This window comes from Solanum lycopersicum, chromosome 11 (assembly GCF_036512215.1).
Source record: "Solanum lycopersicum chromosome 11, SLM_r2.1".
Taxonomy (NCBI): Eukaryota; Viridiplantae; Streptophyta; class Magnoliopsida; order Solanales; family Solanaceae; genus Solanum; species Solanum lycopersicum.
In genome coordinates this window covers 5284844-5307445 of record NC_090810.1, presented here as the reverse complement: position 1 = coordinate 5307445, position 22602 = coordinate 5284844, and the positions used below count along the sequence as shown (strand labels likewise).

General features: G+C 28.6%; 4 protein-coding genes across 4 annotated transcripts; 3 read left to right on the top strand and 1 right to left on the bottom strand.

The window, feature by feature from the left end:
• Nucleotides 1–251: 251 nt before the first annotated feature.
• LOC101266781 (peroxynitrite isomerase Rv2717c-like) lies at nt 252–6221 on the top strand. The gene is made up of 4 exons (XM_004250166.5): nt 252–698; nt 5045–5185; nt 5449–5517; nt 5889–6221. The coding sequence occupies exons 1-4, from the start codon at nt 534–536 to the stop codon at nt 6189–6191; spliced, it is 678 nt and encodes a 225-aa protein (XP_004250214.2). The 5' UTR covers nt 252–533; the 3' UTR covers nt 6192–6221.
• A 1144-nt stretch (nt 6222–7365) lies between these two features.
• LOC101266473 (peroxynitrite isomerase Rv2717c) lies at nt 7366–11932 on the top strand. Its single transcript, XM_069291141.1, has 5 exons — nt 7366–8093; nt 8747–9565; nt 10380–10520; nt 11120–11188; nt 11554–11932. Exons 2-5 carry the CDS (start codon nt 9401–9403, stop codon nt 11671–11673), a joined length of 495 nt encoding a protein of 164 aa, XP_069147242.1. The 5' UTR covers nt 7366–8093; nt 8747–9400; the 3' UTR covers nt 11674–11932.
• On the bottom strand, nt 11929–12344 carry LOC138339670 (auxin-responsive protein SAUR68-like). Its single transcript, XM_069291540.1, has 2 exons — nt 12233–12344; nt 11929–12182 (listed from the first exon to the last, which is right to left on the bottom strand). Exons 1-2 carry the CDS (start codon nt 12342–12344, stop codon nt 11929–11931), a joined length of 366 nt encoding a protein of 121 aa, XP_069147641.1.
• A 132-nt stretch (nt 12345–12476) lies between these two features.
• LOC138339669 (auxin-responsive protein SAUR21-like) lies at nt 12477–21813 on the top strand. The gene is made up of 2 exons (XM_069291539.1): nt 12477–12662; nt 21715–21813. The coding sequence occupies exons 1-2, from the start codon at nt 12477–12479 to the stop codon at nt 21811–21813; spliced, it is 285 nt and encodes a 94-aa protein (XP_069147640.1).
• The last annotated feature ends 789 nt before the right edge of the window (nt 21814–22602 follow it).

The following is a 22602-nucleotide window of genomic DNA, read 5'->3' as shown; positions in this document are numbered from 1 at the left end:
CATCTTACATGACATCCTACACAAAATTTATGTCCTATGTGACACATAGAACTCATGTATCTATTTGTTCAACTTAATACAAGTTTAAGTCTTTATTTGTGCACATTTAAAGATGGAGAGCATAAATATAAAATAATAATAAGTTAAATGATATGTTTATTAAAAAAATTATCCACGTGACAACTTGCTTATTATATATAAGGCTTTTTATATATATATATATATATATATATATGTATATAAATAATTTTAAGTAGAAAATGCAAACACTTTATAGTTCACATTAAAAACTCACCAAAAAAAAATCATACTTTAGATATACTTTTTACTTTACCTATTATTTGTATTTATGTAGTATTTTTTTTTGTATCTTTACTCAAACTATATTGTAAAGCAAAAATTTACTTAGTCAACGCATGTAATTAATTATAAGCGGCCGCCCAAATGCATAGTATTTACTTTTTAGTCGAAAAGAAAATATAATCTTCAAATTGAGCTGAAAAAGGAGAAAAAAAAAAGAAGCAATCGGAAAAATGGCCGCCGGCACAGAGAAGCTATCGGAAAAAATGGTGCATCCGGCCGTAAAACCTTTATCTGACCTGATTGGTACTTGGAAAGGTGAAGGCGAAGGCTTTTTCCCTACAATTTCTTCCTTCAATTACTCCGAAGAACTCCAATTTACTCACTCTCCGAACAAGGTTAGGTTCCGAATAATTCCTCCATTTTAATTTATCTGTCTGATTTTGATTTGATACGAAATTTAAGAAATTGAACAAAGATTTTTTGAGTTTTGTAGTCTATAAATTAAAATTACGTAGAATATAATGGAATGTGCGGGTAAAGTTAAATTTAAAGAGTTGTCAAGAAAGGAAAGATATATTTTTTAAATGGAAAAAAGAAAATAAATTAAAATCGAAAGAGTATTTCATTGAAAATTTTTAGTGATTATATTGTAGAAATTTTAGTGATTTTTTTTTATCTACACTTCCTATGTCCTAATTTGTGTGGTTCCGTTTTCGTATGTTTATGGAAAAGGGAAGATTGTTATATTTAGAAATAATTTAACTTTAAATTTCTCGTTTTAGTACTAGAAGGGGGAATGTATACAGAAAAGACGGTTCTTTTAGTATCAGCAAGTGATTAGGTAATGATTTAGTGAGTTCTTTTTAGCCCGATGAACTCTTGGCACCGTCACATAATTGTTTATGGCTTGTTTTAGATCATAAGTTTCTAATTTGTTTGTTAAAACTCTATGCCTAGTCAAATGGTGTTATAAAAATGGGACGGAGGGAGTATTATATGTATACTAGTTCTCGGAACGTGCATCGCACGTTTGTCCCCTAATTGATATTAGAAAACTTTAATTTATATAGCTAAGTTTAAATCTAAGTCGTTTCATATGTAAGTTTAACATAAGAATATAACTCTGCACAAAATATAACATGAAAATATTGTGTTAGATATTAGAGGTTTGATATATTAAATACTTCATGAAAAATAAATATTTTATTGTATCAGATGAATTAATATAAATTAATAGCTAAACACATAAGTTTTAATAATCAAAAAAGAAATTGTCTATAAAAAAAGATAACGTATAAAGAAAAATATTACAAAATATTTGGGCGGTATACCATCAAATTTATAGAAAAAATTACAATTTCAAACGAAAAAAGAAGAAGTAAATAAAGACATGACATCCATAATAAAAGACATCACATTAAAATATATAGACAAATATTTTCATACTAATTGAATTACATTTTGTTAAAAGTAGACTTACTCTACACAAAACACGACTTACTCTAGACGAAACATACCATATGCATAAAAAACTATAATCATATAATAATAATAATAATAAATAAGACAAAAAGAAAAGAAGGCATGAATATGTTAAGAATAAAGATAAACTCTCTCTCTCTCTCTCTCTCTCTCTATATATATATATAGAATGAATTCTAAAACAATATTATTCAATGTATCATTTAGTCATTTTTTTACTATACATTATTTTTTATTTTATTTTTACTTTTGCACTTATTTTTCTACCTCTCTGTTAAGTACATGAAATTTTTAAACATTTGAGATTACATATAAAAAGGAAAAAGTACAAATATGTTGGTTTAAAAAGATAAATGATTATAAAATAATGAAAAAAACATAATTATTATTCTATGAGATTTAACATGTTTACCCTCAAAATAATTAATGATAAATACAAAATGTGATTAGCTTTACTATATATATCCTAAAAATAGAAGAAAAGTTGAATACAAAAATACAGTAATCAACTACGAAGTTATATTTAAGAACTCAAAACGATGGAGATATGAAAAATAAATGTTTACTTACAACTTCATATTGGAGTATATTCATCTTGTAACTATCATAATTTACATATTTCTCAACAAAAAGAAGATGAATATGCATGAAATTTTAAAGAATACAAATAAATAAAATAGTAAGAATTCTTATAATTACAAACTTGGTAATGAAAATTTTACAAGGGATGTAGACTAACCTACTGTAGAATGCAAGATGATTACAAACTTGAATAACACAAGGAATATAAATAATGTGGTGTGAGTATGTTTGATAAACTCTTCACTTACCCCACTTATCTTACAAATTAAAATTGAAAGGTTATTAGACTCTTCATTATCTACATTTAATTAGTACATGAATATATGTAGTACATGAATATATGATGCATTAAGATCTTATTTGATGCATGAATTTAAATATAACTTTTACTTAATATTTAATTAATTAAATAGATATTAATATTAATTTATTTTAGAGGTAAAATAAGGGTAAAATGGTAATTCAACTTTGAGGTTAGGAGCTTCCACTTATAATAATACTAGTTTCCGGGCACGCGCTTTGCGCGTGTAACCCATGAATGTATTATTTCTTACAAGATAATACTATTAAATAATAAAATATGTCTAATTAAGATTTCTTACTTTGTTTTACTACTAATTGTGACACTCCAATTTTCTAACCTTCAAGTGAATGCATCGAGATAATAATATGAGAAATTAATAAAATAAACTTTGTTTGTAATTCAAAAAATAAGTTTGTAAAGCTAAGAGAAAAAATAACAACTATCTAAATTAAATTTCTTGATAGTTCCGTTTTATTGGTAGAATAATGCTAAATAGTGTAAGATTAACTTTGAGTGAAGGAAAACAAAACCTTTTAACTTTTTTAATGAATGTGTTTAAGTATTGTATTAAATTTTTATTCACAAACACTTTAAACTAATTAGTTAACTATAAATATTTAAAACTAAGATGTAAAAAGTTTTAACATTTATATTTTAAAAATCAGGATATTTATGAATAACTACTATTTTTATATAAAATTTAATTCTGTCATACATAACTTATCTACCATTAATCTAATATTATATGTTTCACCTTTTTTTTTTCCCATAAAAAGAAAAGAAAAGAGTAAACATCCTATTTTATCACATTCATTCTTAAAGATGAAAATTAATGTATATGTAAAAATTATAAGTACGGAGAAAAGAAAGAAAAAAAAGGTACACATGAGCAAGATAATTAGGCATTTCATTTTGTTTGTCTCTATAGTGAAATTGAACATTTGAGCATACAAAATACAAATATGAATTTAGAGCAACTTGCTAATAAAACAAGAATTCAACTATATAGAAGAGACACAAAAAAGTCTTATTATAATTCTTACTACAAATAAGTATAAAACTAACACATCAAGCTCCGATGCTTCAGTAATTAAATTCTTATCTATTCTCGTAACTGCACAAGGGAATCTCACAACTTTCACCTCAAATTGGGACATTATTTCACATGTTTAGAGTTCCTACATACAAGAATTGTAGGAGTGGTAAATAAAAGTTTTTCTTGAAAAAGTTAAATTTATAGAACAAAATTATGGAAACATGAAAAGTCACATGAATTATTGTTAAAATAAATATAAAAAAGATAGAGATGAAATTTAATTTTAAAGATACATGAATCTACTTTGTTAAAATAAATATAAAAAAGATAGAGATGAAATTTAATTTTAAAGATACATGAATCTACTTTAATTCCTTGTCTATAAGGAATAATTACTCATTTTTATTTTATTTACATTTGTGTTTGTGTTAGAAATTTGAAAGGTCAAGATTATGGAATGAGAATAAAAAGATTATATATATGAAAATTATAAAAGTTTTAATTTATTAGAGGGGCAAAATAGTATTCAACTTTTAAGTTTTGAGCTTCATGCTTATAATAATATACTAGTTTCAGAAACGTGTGTTGCACGTTTATCCCAAATATTTTATATAAATTTTGTTTTGTGAATGACATATTTTCTCCACTTCAATTTTATTGGTATTTACTAAAAAAATCATTGTTTTTACAATTGAAAGTTCATATATCATCCTAATAAAAAAAACGCAAATCCTTAATTATAAAATTGACTAAAAGTGCATAAATGGTTAATTCATGTACTAAAGTGACTATTTATAAAATTCTATAACTATAGTTGGAAGTTGAAAAGACCTTACAAACATTGAATTAATTTAGTAAGATGAAAAGTTATTTTAAAGTATTGAAAATGCTGAAATAAATGACAATTGAAAGCATATTAATTCACCTCTTTGTATGCCCAAATACTTAATTGATTTTTATTAAAATTTAAATATGCCATGTATTTGGACATTATGGTGTAGTATTGAATATGATGATTTTCTTCATTAATGATAGAATATTTAATTAATATTTTTATAATAATTTTATTTAGTGTAAGATAAAATAGTAATTCAACTTTTAAGTTTTGAGCTTCATGCTTATAATAATATATGATGATATATGATATACATTGTTTGAGTCTCCCTAAAAAAGGGAATCTTGTAACAAATGGGCTTCGTAAAATTGTGTTAACTCACATTTTCAAGTTCCAAGTGTTGCATTCTTGCATTTCTTTTTTCGAATCCTGTTATTAGAATTACTGGCTGTCACTATACAAGCGATGATTTTTTTGCCTAAATTTTGCTTCTTTTTATCAGCCTGTGATAGCTTATTCTCAAAAGACATGGAACTTGAAATCTGGACAACCTATGCATTCTGAGAGCGGATACTGGAGACCTAAACCCGATGGGACCATTGAAGTCGTCATTGCTCAGAGCACCGGTCTTGTTGAAGTCCAGGTGATCAACTTATTATTAGAACAGTTTTACATTACCAGTGAACAATAAGTTAAATCATTTCTATGATTCATGAGTCATGCCTCTGAATTTCATGTTATCAGTTTTACATTGGTTTTTCCTTGTTTTGGTCCGCGATTCTAGTGTTGAGATGGTAATTTGATGTTAAAAAAACAAGACTCATTGACAATCTGGGAGGTCAATTGTATATGTCGGCGTGTTTATCCATTTTGGTTCACCATAAAACATAATATTTCTACTTACAGAAAGGAACATATGACATGAAAGAGGGAGTTGTGAAGCTTAAAAGCGAACTGGTTGGCAATGCTTCCAAGGTAATCTCCTCTAGAACATTTTATCTGTTTTTTTCTACCTTCATCTTTGACCCTTTTATGCGCTTGTACACCTGTATAATAGAGTTACAAGTTTTCATGTTTTCTAGGATGTTAAGTTAAAGTAGAAACTGAAGTCTTGAAACATATATGTGTCGGATTTGACGTGAAGAAAGTTACAAAGAAAAAGTAAATGTTAGCATATTCTACAAGTATTGTCTTGCAAGATGATGTTTGTGGAAATGGTTTCAACTTTTAAGTTTTTCTTAAAAGCAAGTATCATATTTACGTTTAGGGGAAAAAGCCCTTTAATTGTTGGTGGAGATTGGTGTAGTTTGACTAATAATGTGATCCTTCGCTTACCTGATGGACAGGTCAAGGAGATAACTCGAGTTTTTAAAGTGGAGAATTGTGAACTATCGTATGCTGTGGAGATGGCTACCAGTCTAACTGATCTTCAGCCTCATCTCACAGCCTCTCTTAAGAAGCAAGCTCTAGGCTGTCACCTCATAACCGGCGATATAACTACCTATACTACATCCCAGGCGCACTTCTTAACAAATGTTTGTGTGTGTTTACATTTTACCAGAAGTATGATACTGAATGTTAATTGCAAGATAAAACTCTATTTCTGTAATAATACAAGATTTCGGTTTCCTATTTTTCACTTGCTATAGTATATCTATATTGAGCTATCATTTACAAAACATGATCATTAATTTCATGACTCAATAAACAAGAATCTGGTGGTTTCGACTGTTTTGGTGCAAAGAGAAAGTTGAACTGCAACATGAAGGAATTGAGAGGAGCAACGCCCTCTGAAGATCTCCAGCAGCTACACCTTTCTTGATTAGTGAAATGATGCAGTTCATGAAGCCTGAATCACAGGGTAATGTAATATGGCCAGCCCAAACTCTTTTCTTCTGACTTGTTTGAAAGTTGTGCAATGGCCTCATTTCAAGGTAAGCCAACGGAATGATAAACCGTGCTTGATCAGCTGTATATATCACAAAATGACCCTTTGCAACTCTAGAGGATGAGGATGTACTGTAGGTTGAGAATAGGGGTGAATAAATTTTGAAGTTGAAAATATTTTTGGAAAACAAACTTAATTTTTTTTTTGGGAGGGGGTGGGGGGCTTGACGGGGTCGAGAGTAGAGGGTGGGGTAAAAAAATAAAAATAAAATGAAATTGAAAATATCATTTAAAAATAAATTTTAATTAATTTATTTTTTGAGAGGGGGTGGTAGTGGGCTAGGGGGTACGGGTGAGGTAAAAAAATAAAAAGTTGAAGCCAAAAATAGTTTTTAAAAATAAGCTTTAAGTTTTTTTTTTGAGGGAGGGGGGGGGGGGGGGTTGTGGGAAGAGCTGGTTTTGAGGGTAGAGACAAAATAAATTGATTATTTTGGTAACAAAAATTGTAATTTAAAGTTGGAAGAGAGTTTCGGAAAATGTTTCTTTAATTTTTGAAGGAAAATCATTTTCCTTAAATTTGAGAAAAATGAGTTGATTTAAAAAATATTTTCCAAAACGTTTAAGTCAAGTTGGAAAATAGGAAAATATTTTCCTTTCATACTAAATACACCCTAAGAGTGATATATTTCTTACTTTGTACAACTCATTTGCAATAAACTTAAGATTATGTACCGTGTTGTAAAATAATAGGGACAAAGGAAGTAGCAAAAGTCTAATTATGTCCAAATACTTGTCCCACTGTAGCTAACTCATCAATTTTTTTAAGGAAGCATTTTAATCTAACAAAACTCATCAAATGAGTTGTAATTTGCATTTTTTTTCCAAATAAAAGTCAATGGACCATAATGAGATTTTCACTATAGAAAATTAATGAACAAGTCAAGAGACGTGTTTATATCAAATAAATAAACAACAACGCGTCATGAATTTGGAATTCTAAAGTTGTTGAATTCAATTCATTACATCAACTAATGTAAAAAAAAACAAAAAAACACGAGTTATTCAAAATGATTTAGCTCTCATGGTGTTGGCAAGTCATAGCGGCAAATAGGGCAACAATGACTCCTGTCCAACCAGGTTATAATACAATCTCTATGAAACATATGAGAGCAAGGCATACAAACGATATTTCGACCCTCCAAAACAAGTTGTTCAAGACAGATGACACAGTCAATATCCTTCAAACCTTGATCATCATCAATCTCCATTATTGATGTCTTACTAGCAGGTACCATACCCCCACTCAATCGCCACGGTACTCTCCGATCCAAAACATATTCCATTTTCAAAGTCATATCAACAAAAATCTGACAACTAGTAGCACGACCCTTTTTCAATCCATCTTCAATAATTTTATCCATATAAAATATCATTCGTTTGATGAGATAGTCATCACAAACATCATAATAGTCACCCCAATTGGTGAGATGTTCTTTAAGAATACTGAAAAACACGTCGTGTGATGTGTATTGAGAAGGGCATAGTTTGAGTTCAAATGATCTTGTCTCAAATTCATGAAATTCATCTAAATATATGAGTTTTGAAGGTTGATTTACGCCAAGCGTCTTGTTGAGCAAAAAGGTTATACTGAAGGACTATATTAGGTAAATCACCTCTAATATTACCATCGTTATTATCGTTATACCATCTTAATTCTGGTCGAAAAAAGAAGGCTGTTTTAGTGGCAAAGTGGTGACGCCTCTCTGCGAAAAATTGAAATTGTTAAAATTTGTTAACCCCGGCCTCTTATATAGAGGTAGAGGTGAGAAGAGAAGCAAATCCAACTAAAATTTGGATATGTAATATAACATAAAAAGAATATTAGGGCTTTCCAATAATTACAAAAAATATTACTCCCTGAAAAATAATAAATAGGAAACAATAAAACTTTTAAGTATATAATAAAATTAAAAGTTTATTATTTTGTTCCTTATTAGATTTTATTTTCTTTTCTCCTTGTTTCTTCTTTAGCTCAAGACCATGTTCGCAACTAGAAGGAATTGTAAAATTTAAAAATAGTTGCGAAGATTTTAACTTCAAAGTTGGATTATGATTTTACCCTTCACTAAATTTAAATATTATTTAAAAATTAATTAGTAAAATATTAAATAATTAATATATGGCATTATATTTCTAGATAAAATAAATGACTGATATTCTAAATTGAGTTTGGTAGATCAAGTGTTATTATTGAAAAACTAATTAATAAAATATTAAATAATAATTATATGATATTATCCATTATATTTCTCGACAGTTTTAATTCACGAAACTTTTGATGGCTGAACTTAATGCTTGTGCTTGATGATGAAAAGGCTCATGAAAGAGGGCTTATGTATACAAGTTGAGCTAATAAGCTTGTCAAACAAAGTCATGTGCTGATGCCTGTTGGCTATGATCATATGGGGCCTAAATTTTTTGGATGAAGCAGAACCCATGTTCGTCTATTTGTTTAACTTTATACACCGCATATTTAAAGTTGAAAGACATAAATATAAAATAAAATTAAGTTAAATGATATGTTTATTTATATATTATGCCTTAAAAATTTCATCCACATTACAATTGACTTATTATATACCAGGCTTGTTTTTTTTTCTTTAATAAATAATTCAAGTAAAAAATTTTTACACTTCATAGTTCACGTTAAAAATTCACAAAAAAAAAACCTCATGCTTCGGATATATTTTTACCTAGTATTTGAATTTAATACTACAAAAATATAGTATTTTTTTTTTAAAAAAAATTGTATCTTAAATCAAAGTATATCGTAAAGGAAAAATTTACTTAGTCAACGCATGTAATTGATTATAAGCAGCCGCCCAAATAGTATTTACTTTTTAGTCAAAAGAAAATATAATCTTCAAATTGAGCTGAAAAACGAGAAATAAAATAAGAACCAATCGGAAAAATGGCCGCCGGCACGGCAAATCTATCGGAAAAAATGGTGCATCCGGCCGTAAAACCTTTATCTGACCTGCTTGGTACATGGAAAGGTGAAGGCGAAGGCTTTTTTCCTACAATTTCTTCCTTCAATTACTCCGAAGAACTCCAATTTACTCACTCTTCGAAAAAGGTTAGGTTCCGAATAGTTCCTCCGTTTCAATTTGTTTGTCTGATTTTGATTTTGATACGGAATCTAAGAAATTGAACAAGATTTTAGGAATGTTGTAGTTTTAAATTACGAATACATAGAATGTAGGTGTAAAGTTAGAATTAAAGAGTTGTCCAGAAAGGAAAGGTGTATTTTTTAAACGAACTAAAAAGATAAGTAAGATAAATAAATTGAAACTGAGAGAGTATCTGTTTAAAATTTGTTAGTGATCTTTTTATCGGTATTTAGTTGAAATTTTAGTGATTCTTTTTTTTTTAATTACACTTCCTCTGTCCTAGTTTCTGTGGTTCCCTTTTGGTATGTTTATGTAAAAGGGCAGATTGTCATATTTAGTAATAATTTAACTTTAGATTTCTAGATGAGTAGGAGGAGAAGTATACGGAAAAGATGGTTCTTTTAGTATTAGTACGTGATTAGTTAATGATTTAGTGAGTCCTTTTTAACCCGATGAACTCTTGACACCGTCACATAAATATTTATGGCTTGTTTGGATCATAAGTTTCAAATTTGTTTCTTAAAACTCTATGCCTAGTCAAATGATGTTATAAAAATGGGACGGAGAGGGTAATATATATATATACATTGTTTGAGTCTCCCTAAAAAAAAGGGAATCTTGTAACAAATGGGGTTCACAAAATTGTGTTAAGTGGCATGTTCAACCTCCAAGTGTTGCATTCTTGCATTTTTTTTTTCCGAATCCCTTTATTAGAATTACTGGCGCTGTCACTATACATGCGATGATCTTTTTTGCCTAAATTTTTGTTCTTTTTATCAGCCTGTGATAGCTTATTCTCAAAAGACATGGAACTTGAAATCTGGACAACCTATGCATTCTGAGAGCGGATACTGGAGACCTAAACCCGATGGGACCATTGAAGTCGTCATCGCTCAGAGCACTGGTCTTGTTGAAGTCCAGGTGATTTACTTATGAGTAGAAACGTTTTACATTGTCAGTGAATGATAAGTTAAATCATGTGTATGATTCAAGAGTCATGCCTCTGAATTTCATGTTATCTGCTTTTTAGATGTGCTAAGGACATGTTGTTTTTTGGCATAATATATATATTGGACCCTAAACTTGGCTTCAAATTTTAACTTTGACCTCCAACTTTCATAATGCACGAACAGACACTTTAACTATCCAACTTTTAAATAAATAAACACATGAGTCCTACATGACACGATACACGTGGGACAAAAAATGACATGTAGGACATGTGTGTCTATTTGTTCAACTTTATACAAGTTTAAGTATCTACTTGTGCACACCCAAAGTTGAAGGGCATAAATGTAATTCGAAGCCAAGTTAAAGGGTATATTTATGTATTATGCCTTGTTTTTTCCTTGTTTGAGTCTGCGATTCTAATTTTGAGATGGTAATTCGAAGTAAATTTGATGTTAAAAAAACAAGACTCGTTGACAATCTGGGAGGTCAATTGTATATGTCGGCGTGTTAAGTTTGTTTATCCATTTTGGTTGACCATAAAACATAATATTTCTACTTTCATTCTACAGAAAGGAACATTTGACATGAAAGAGGGAGTTGTGAAGCTTAAAAGCGAACTGGTTGGCAATGCTTCCAAGGTAATCTCCTCTAGCAAGTTTTATCTGGGTTTTTTTTCTACCTTCATCTTTGACCTTTAAATGCACTTGTCCACCTTTATAATAGAGTTACGAGTTTTCATCTCCCTTATGTTTTCTAGGATGTAAAGTTAAAGTAGAAACTGAACTCTTATAATATATATGTGTCGGATTTGACATGAAGAAAGTTACAAAGAAAAAGTAAAGTTAGCATTTTCTACAAGTATCATCTTGCAAGATGATGTTTGTCGAAATGGTTTCAACTTTTAAATATCGTATTAAAGTTTAGGGAAAAAAGGCCTTTGATTGTTGGTGGAGATTGGTGTAGTTTGACTAATAATGTGATCCTTCGCTTACCTGATGAACAGGTCAAGGAGATAACTCGAGTTTTTAAAGTGGAGAATTGTGAACTATCATATGTTGTGGAGATGGCCACCAGTCTAACTGATCTTCAGCCTCATCTCAGAGCCTCTCTTAAGAAGCTCTAGGCAGGCAGCACGTTCATGACCGGTGATGTCAGTATCTATACTACATCTCTGACACACTTGTTAACTAATGTTTGTGTATTGACATTTTACCAGAAGTATGATATTGAATGTTAATTGCAAGATGAAACTCTATTCCCTTCTGTAATAATACAAGATTACAGTTGCCTATTTTTCAAGTGCTATACTATCTGTATTGAGCTATCATTTACAAAACATGATCATTTCCTGACTCAATAAACAAGAATCTGTTGGTTTCTAATTTTTTTGGTGCAAAGAGAAATTAAAGTTGAACTGCAACACGAAGGAATTGAGAGGAGCAACGCCCTCTGAAGATCTCCAGCAGCTACACTTTTCTTGATAAATGATGTAGTTCATGAAGCCTAAATCACAGGGTAATGTAATATGGCCACCACTCGGTAGCCCAAACTCTTCTTCAGACATGTTTAAAAGTTGTGCAACAGCCTCATTTTCAAGGTAAGTCAACGGAAGGACAAACCGTGCTTGATCAGCTGTATATACCAGAAAATGACCCCTTTCAACTCTAGAGGTGAGGATATACTGTAGCCCTTTGCTTCACTTCCATTTCTCGGAAATGAAATCCTCTTCCTCTGCTTGGCTGCAAAGTTCTGCCATCTCTTGGCCATGTTGATGAGTTTCTTTGTACTGACCATCTTCGTATCTCTGGAACTGGAAACAAAAACACAAGTATCTGACATTCAAAAGACTTCTCATTTTCTGTGTAGTTCTCAAAGTTCTTGTTGTTTATACTCATCATTTAGAAATACATCATATTTCTTGAGATAATGGGTATCAAAGTGACTCCTTTTATTCAAGCTAATCGAATCCTAAGGAGATTTTCAACAGGTGTTCCAAAAGGGCATTGTGTAGTATATGTAGGAGAGAGCCAGAAGAAGAAATTCGTCGTGCCAATATCATACCTGAGCCAGCCTTTATTTCAAGACTTTTTAGCTCAAGCTGAAGAAGAGTTTGTCTTTGATCATCCAACAGTTTGGCCTCAGTTGGCAAGTAAACACCCCCAACTTTGAATATGTACGTTCAAACAACTCAACTCGTCTCAACTGTACCAGTTGAACACTCCGACTTGCAAACAATCATCTAAACACCTCTAAAAATTTGTGTGGCACATCAACATCATGTGTCCATGAGATACAACGAGGACAAGTTGGAGTGTTTAGAGTTGTTAGTTCAGACCCAAAGTCAATGTGTTTAGATTTGCATTCTCAAAGTTAATTAAACTTACTTGTCAGCTAGCTAAGGTCAATGTATTATGCTTAATTTCAAAATTTATTACCTCGCTTAACTTCTAACCCGTTATAATTGTGATTGGTCAAACTTTCAAAAAGTCTTACTTATAACAATTAATAATTGATGAATCAACTTCTTGAACTTGAAAATTCTTAATGATTTTTGTAATCGCCGCTCTAAAAGACCTATCTATTTAGAATAATTGGTTCATGTATTGGATTCAATGTTGTGATAGACTAATATGTATGATATAAATACTTCAGTTTACATTAGTAATCCTCTTTTGAGCGAGTATTTCAACCCTTGTGTATGACGCTGGTAGAATTGGGAAATTGTCTAGACTTTACCTTACCTAGATCGCGCTTGTTTACACCAGACCCCATACATATTTTTTTTTCAATTTTCATGTCATTTAGGTTTCAATTTTCTTGCTACAAAGAAGAGGCTGAACAAGGTACACTTTTTGGGATGTTCAAGAATTGGTAAATCATCAGAGTTTTATAGTCAAATTTAAGCATTGTTTAGATACTCACTTTATTTATTTTTGTAATAATGATCGAGACTATGCATTTTATAATGAATTTAAGCATTTCTATAGTTATAATTTTGTAACTTCTATATTATGAATTTTTTATGAAAATTTTGGATATTTGCACCAAATAATTTAATTATTCTATATAACCATATAATTATTTGATATTGTAATCCTTTTATTTCTTTTGTTTTATATATGTGCAATTTATTTCGTCATCAGTATTTTAATTTGGTATTATATTTTACACATCAAATTATGCAAATATTCTAAATTGGGTAAAGAGTCTGATATACCCCTCAACTTTGTCATTTAGAGCTGATATACCCCTTGTTATGAAAGTGGCTTATATATACCCCTACTTGTAAACAAATGGCTCACATATACCCTTTTCCTCTAACGGAAATGAAAAAAATAATAATTTTAGTCTAAATTTTTATTATTTTTTTCTAAAAAATATAATCCCACATGGGTAAATTTAATTCTCGTCAAACATATTTTTTTTTGACTTTTTTTTTGTTTCAATGACTAATTTATAATTATTATTTTGATAATCAAATTTATTTATGTTTCACTAATATTCTTGTAAAACTTATTATAGATGATCAAATTTTTTCTTCGAATACGAAATTGAATTACAATACACACAAAAAAAATAGTTTAATTTATTATTCTTTAAACTAAGGAATGAAAGGAAAAAAAATAAGAATAAGAAATTCAAATAATTATAATAAAAAAAGTCAAAAAATAATTTATGTATGAAAAAAATAAAATATACCTTGAACTTTGATAGAAGAATCATATATACCCCTAAATAATTTTTTTTAAAAAAATTAGAAGTAATAAATATAAATTTAAAACTAATTTTTTAACTTCCGTTAAATGAAGGGTTTATGTGAGCCATTTTGTAACGGCAGGGGTATATGTGAGCCGTTTGTATAACGGTAAGGGCATATATGAGCCACTTTTATAACGAGGGGTATATCAACTCTAAATGACAAAGTTGAGGGGTATACCAGACCCTTTTCCCTTTTAAATTTGAGATTAAATGTAGAAGCTATAGTTATAGTCTCATAATTTAGTTGAGTATATATACCAGATTGTCTAGGTTGCGAAAATGAATTTTTTTATTAGGTTATATTTTTGTGTTCATATATGTATATTGATACACATGCAAAAATATGATTGGATATAAAATTTATCTTTTTGGGGGGAGGGAACATTTACGTGTAAATTATTATTTACATAGACAAATACATTTCAAATCTAATATAAAAGTTATATAGAATGTTCTAAAAAAATATTTCTTTAAAGAAATATTGTATTCTTTAACATCATAAGGTGACATATATGCATATATAATATAAAGTAACTATTATAAATAGTATCAAAATTACTTTAATTTATATTTCAACTCTGAAAATATTACATTTCATTTTTAATGCAATTCTTCATGCTTAGAAATTTATATTTTCATATATTTTGATTTCTATTTTAGTATCTAACATATCAGTTGAAATTGTATAAAAAATTCTCAAAATGAGCAAAAAGTTATAATGGTACTATTCTTTCTAATTTTCTATATAGATGATTTCTTGAATATTTGTGTGTGGATGATAAGTTAAAATACATGCAATTTCTTACTAATTGATTGTCATTTCGGTTTATAAAGATTTCAAGAAAATTGAACACAAGACAGTAGTCTTCTGAGTATAGCAAACATTAATCAACGGGTTGTGTATTTGTGCATTATGTTTTACCCAATGCTATCGAGGAATAAACCCCTTGTATAAATAGAGTCAAGCACAAAACTACACAATTATACTTATTTTGTTAAAACTAGAAATAGATATAGTCAAGCAAAATAATTAGCAGATTAGAATAAATTTTAATCGTTATCCGGTAGATAGTTGATAGTCACAACCACTTGGTTCTTATCATAAATACTTATAAGTATTGATGAAAAGCTAAATTGTTATTAAAAAAAAATCATAAAAACAACATGACTAAGAGTGATATACTACTTATTTTGTACAATTCATTTGCATATGAATATTATATACTACTCCCTCCGGTAGGTCATATATACTTTTCATTGTTAGAGTTAAATTATAAAAATTTTGATTAACATTTATAATATATATTTTTTCATTATAATGATATATAAAAAGGTGTAATATATACTATTTTTCGTATAATTTTTAAATATCTAAATTTTTTGTTTAAAATATTAAATTAACATAATCTAAGTTATCTTTGAAAATTGAACACATCGATTTTCAAAAAATACAACATAACAAATCAATATATATATAAATGAGGATCTTCAATCAGCCTATGTGGCATGCCTCAATGATGAGAAAAATATATATTTTTTTTAAAAAAAGGCATTTTAGATTATTGTTTTTTACACAATAATATTATATATATATATATATATATATATATATACACACACACACACCTCCTAACTCGTAACCTTTCATATTCATAACCTTCAAAATATTTAATATAAAAATTATAACTCCTAAATATTACACCTATAAAAACCCACTTTGAGATATTCCATGATGGTCATTTTATTGTTATTTTCCTTATTCTTCATTTTTTATACCTTTGATTTGTTAATTTTTTTTTTGTCTTCTTTTATCTGATTTTTGCAAGAGAGGGATGTATAATGACAAATGTTATATATTTTGCATATTTTGATTTTGTGAGGTAAAATGATTTAATATGTCTAATTATCATTATCACTTTGTTCTGTTGTAATTACATATATATATTTGATATTATTAAGTTGAGTTGTTGATGATACAAATCATGATTTTTTATAGAAAAAATAATTTGTTCATTTTTATTTTTTTTGCTTCTCTTTGTAGTTTTTTGAGATTTTTTTTCTTAATCTTGTAGTTTCTACTGACACTGATTGTCTTTATTCACTTTGTAAAATTTGAAGAATCGTATATTTTAAATATTTTTGCTTGATTAGTTAATTAATTTTATGTATGTTTGTTGGTATTATTGTAGGATTGTTCATAGTTCTCCGGTTAAACCACTGATGTAACAAGAGTTGATTGGTTCCTTGTCAGATTAATTAGTTAATTGAAAAAAACGCCAATATATCTTATTTTTGATTTCGTCTAACAATATCATCCTCCTCACTAGCTATAAAAATGTTATACAAATATATAATGAATATAATTAATAAAAAAAGTAATATATCATATCTCAATATAAAGTAAATAAAATACTAAATATTAAATTCAAATATTATATAGCTAAGAATCAAATAAATCGATTCATGTTATAGTTTCGTATCTCACAATCACATAACAATGATATGGTAAAAATACATAATTTTAACGTTGCATTATTTTTTATATTATTCATATATAATTATTATTTATAGGCCAAATATTTCATAATTTTGAGAATTTAATCAGCAAAAAATTAAATATTTTTTAATTTTATTTTAAAACATTCGTACGATTACTTTTTTTTTTTATATAATTTCAAAAAAAAATTCTATTCCTTTTGACTAACTTTTTAATTTTGTGTCCCTTTTCAAATTTATTTTTAATTAATTTTTCTCTTAATAGATATCTCTCCTATAATATAAAATAAGAGAAAAAGTATATATTGTTCAAAATAATAGTAATTACTAAAAATAATGTTTGTTATTAGAAGCATATTTGGAGACTTTTAATAATTTGAAATTTCTAAAATGAGGTAAAAAAAAATATGTCATACAATAAAATAAATCATAAAAATGGTGGAGGATTTTCCTTAAACATATTTTTGTTTATTAAAAAAATGTCACTTTTTTTTTTTTACCTTTTTCTCTTATTTTTATATATTTATTTTTAATTTAATTTTTATCATAAACTCACACCTCTTCATCTTTCAAAACCTCTATACTTAATTAATACTTATTAGTAATACCTATAACTTCCAACTTTATACCTTCATAACCCCAAATTACTTAATTTTAAAATTTGTGACATCTTAAAATCACATCAAAAAATATTTCTAACCAAATATATTTATGTTTAGCTTAACTGTCCTATACTTTAATCTTGTAATGCAAAATCTATCGACAAAGACTTCTTTGTATAATTATTTTTACTTCTAATAAGAATGATACAAAATAAGATATATAAAAGAGAATAATTGATTTATTTTTTTGCATGAAATTATAAGAGCAAGATCATTACTAAAAGTAAGACAAAAACAATTCTTGAAAACATTAAAATGTATTTGTAGATACGCTTAGCGGCGGGAGATAATCAAAATTATTATGAAATTATTTTTAAATTTTAAATAAAATATGAATCATGAAAAATATAATAAAAATTAATTAAGAGAATTCATTTAAACATTTTGCTTAAATTAATAAAAAGCTTAAGACAAGCTAACTTGATTATGTTAAAATTTGATGTAATTGTTACTGTTTTACAAAAATATATATAAATTAGTAAAAATAGTAAAGACGAGCAAACTTCATTCTCTTAATTACGATGCTAATTGTTTATGTTTTCTTAATAGAATTAAATAAGTAAAGACTAAAAAATAAAAAAATAAAAGAAAAAAGGGAGACTAAAAATAGCGTTGAAATAAATTTTTTTTAAAAAAACTTAGAATTATAGAAGAAATTTTATCAAGGAAAAAATTAGTACAGATAATCATTTCAAATATACTTATTACTTAACCATTCATCCTCCATTATAATGATTCTAAAAATTTACTTAACTTTTTATCCTACACTTTAATTATAAGAAAATATTATTTACTGTTAATAATTTTAAATATTCATATTATTTGTGAACAGTTTCTTTATGTTTACTTTATTCAAAAAAATTCAAGAGTCTAATTATAAGTTTTTAGTAGATATATAAGTTAAAGGGTCTGATATACCCCTCAACTTTGTCATTTAGAGCTGATATACCCCTTGTTATGAAAGTGGCTTATATATACCCCTACTTGTAAACAAATGGCTCACATATACCCTTTTCCTCTAACGGAAATGAAAAAAATAATAATTTTAGTCTAAATTTTTATTATTTTTTTCTAAAAAATATAATCCCACATGGGTAAATTTAATTCTCGTCAAACATATTTTTTTTGACTTTTTTTTTTGTTTCAATGACTAATTTATAATTATTATTTTGATAATCAAATTTATTTATGTTTCACTAATATTCTTGTAAAACTTATTATAGATGATCAAATTTTTTCTTCGAATACGAAATTGAATTACAATACACACAAAAAAAATAGTTTAATTTATTATTCTTTCAACTAAGGAATGAAAGGAAAAAAAATAAGAATAAGAAATTCAAATAATTATAATAAAAAAAGTCAAAAAATAATTTATGTATGAAAAAAATTAAAATATACCTTGAGCTTTGATAGAAGAATCATATATACCCCTAAATAATTTCTAAAAAAAAAAAGAAGTAATAAATATAAATTTAAAACTAATTTTTTAACTTCCGTTAAATGAAGGGTATATGTGAGCCATTTTGTAACGGCAGAGGTATATGTGAGCCGTTTGTATAACGGTAAGGGCATATATGAGCCACTTTTATAACGAGGGGTATATCAGCTCCAAATGACAAAGTTGAGGGGTATATCAGACCCTTTTCCCTAAGTTTTTTTTTTAATCTTAACATAAAACCTTTTATCATTCATCTATAATTGTTCATTTATTACTTATTTTATTATGCATTTTAACAGTAATATATTATTTTTATGTTAATTTTATATCACTAAAAATTATTTTACCAAACTAAAATCATGTATCACCCATTTTCTTTCAGAGAATCAATATACAGAGAACTTTATATTTTAATATATAAATATTGAATTACTTTTTTTAAGTCTTCAAATTATAGGTAGCTTATCTATTACGAATAATTTTTCATATTTCTAAGTTTGTTTTTGAATTTATTACTATTTTAATTCTTTTAATATTTTTTAAAAAATTTAAAAGACTAAAAATCTCACTTTAAATTTTTAGCAAAACATCAAAGTTAACCATATTTAATTTTGAGAACTCATTCAAATGGATAATGAAGTCATAAATTCTTAATTATATATTATAACTAACATAAAATAATAGGTACTATTCAACTAAAAAAAAGTATAGATATTTGACCGTACATGTATTTATTTTTTGATAAAATTAATTCATATATTGAGTTGAAATTATAAAATTAAATGATAAAATTTATTAACTAATCTATTTGAATTTAAAAATTAAATAAAAATGAAAACTTTTAGACACCGCGCATAGCGCGACTAAGTTTACTAGTAAAAATATAAGTACAAATGATTGTAAGTCAAAGTTACATGTTGAGCGTTGTTTCTTTTCTCATTTTTAAAGTCAATAAATTCTGAAACATATGTGTAGAGAAGTAGGGGAACACGCAAGCTATATGTATCAACATTGATTATTGTGTTTGTCTTTGGAAAAAGGAAAATGCATAATTATTTCTAGACTAAGATTGAAATTTCAGAGGCACACCTTAATTAAATTAAGGTCCTATTACTTCTGAATTTTTTTTTTTGTAATTTTTTGCACCTTTCGTCTTACGTGACATATTCTGTGACTCTATGCAATTGAGACGCGTGGAGATATTTGGATGTCCCATAAGCTAAAAAGTGCACAAAATTACCAGAAAAAAAATAAGTTCATGAGGTAATAGGACCTTAGTTTAGTTGAGGTATATCTCTGAGATTTCGGTCATAGTTTAAGGGGATACTTGTGCATTTTTCCTTGAAAAAAAAAAAGTAAACAACTAGAAGTAAAACACACACAACAATTTTATGTGGAAATCCCCTTGCTCAAGGGAAGAAAAAATCACGACTTGTACTTACAGAAGTCCAACCCAACTCTATTCACTCTAAACGAAGCAAAGATTCAGATACAACCTCTTGTAACCTAGAAATTAAAGTGTTAATCTTTCCTCCCCTTGCTGTAGCAACTCTACTAACAGTAAAAGAACTAAGCAATAACTCTACTACCCACTAAACCAACTAACTCTAGCCGATCTAGACTTCAAGAGAACCAAAGGCGAACTATAGCCACCAACTCAAATCTCAAGGATCGGAAAATGAACAAGTTACTGCACTAAGCAATAACCATGTTGCCTACTAAACCAACTAACTCTAGCTGATATAGACTTTTAACAACCCGACCTGCCTAACTCTAGCTAGGACATGGAATCTTCGACAAACGATCTAGTTCCTTTATAACATAGGTATAGATCATACAATATTGAGCAATGAAATATAAACCCAAACAACGACTAAAAGCCATGATAACTCTATCAGGTCTCCTGCTTATCTTGAGAGAATATTTCCTTGAGTGATTGTGAAATTTTGATTTTCAAAAAGCTTGTGTGATGAGAAAGACTAAAACATATTATAGAATGAGCACAAACACAAAAAGCAATCTCATTGGCTGAGGGCCTGTTCCGCAGTGGGAGTCGCATACCAACCACCACAGATTTTGCAGGCTTTAGGACATCTGTAGTTTACCTGTACGCAACACACAGTTTCATTTGGGATCAGGTCCAGAGTTTGTTGAATCATCAAAACTTCAGACATAGGCCAAAATAACACAATAATGACCAAACTCCAAGCTGCTCTGTGCTCTTGGTGGTGCAAGTGAAGTGTATCAAACCCCACACACAAATAATGGTGGCACAACCTCAGAATCATCAATGCCACAGCAGCGGGTATGCTTCCATTTCTCACATATATCACATGAAACCATCCTTTCACCGTCATCATCCTGAGCACCACCCCTACAGTTCACTATATCCAGTTGTCAGACCCTCCATTTTTTCAACTCACTGTCCAAATCCAACCAAAAACATGAAGGAATTGACAGAAGAAGCAACGCGTTGTGAAGATTTCCTGCAGCTATACCGTTCTTGATTAGTGAAACAATATAGTTTATGAAGGCTGAATCACAGGGTAATGTCATAGGGACACAACTTGACAGACAAAACTCTTGTTCAGATATGAATAAAAGTTGCCTAATTAATAACCTCATTTTTAAGATAAGCCAAGGGAATCACGAAGCGCCTTTGATCAATTGGTATCCATTTATTTGGGCTAATCGGTTCTTAAGAAGGTGTTCCAAACGGGCATTGTGCAGTGTATGTAGGAGAGATTCAGAATCATACTTGAGCCAGCCTTTATTTTAAGACTTGTTAACTCGAGCTGAAGAAGAGTTTGGCTTCGATCATCCAATGGGTGGTCTCGCAATACCTTGCAAAGAGGATGTGTTTGTTAATCATACTTCCCACTGTGGAGATCATGACACTACATAAAAAATTATCATTAGCGGCAATTAAGAATTAATTGTCTGTTAAAAATGTATTTTTAGCGGCAATTAACACTCTTTTTATATGTTCCTAAAGTCTTTAGCGGCATTGGTTCTTGTTGGAATTCGACCCTCCTGAATTCTTCACAGGAACACGTACAGACTACGTGTTTCTGTTTGTTTGAAACTTAACGATAATCAATTCAAACAACACAATAAAATAATTCTTTTTGTTGAGAAGTTTCTTCTTCTCTTTTTCGGCTCTTTCCTTTTTCCATTCTACTTCCCACATAGGATAATCCTTAATCTGATGATCTATTTTACCACATTTGATACAACCTCCGTCTTGTGGTCTCTCAACAATTTTTTCTTTCGTAGGTGACGTTTTCTTTCTAGAATTCAATCCCCTTTTTAAGAATTTCTTGAAGTTTCTTCTTATCTGTGTCAAATCATCATTATCTATATCTGATTCATCACTTTCAGTTGCTTTAGATCCAAGATTTTTCTCTTTGTTTTCTTCACCTCTTTTGTCATCTCATAAGTTTTGAGATTTCCTACTAATTCATCCAAAGTCATGTTGATTTGATCCTTGGCTTCTCTGATTGCAGTAACTTTTATTTCCCATGATCTAAGAAGAGTCCTTAGAACTTTATCTACATGTTCCTCAGTGGTGTATACTTTGTTTCTAAAAAAACCTTGTTTGATTTAATTTCAGTTTCAATGGTTAATTTCGGAGAGAAGCGACCAGTTCGCATCTCAAAGTTATCTTCCGTTCTCGACCAAAATTAAACTTGCA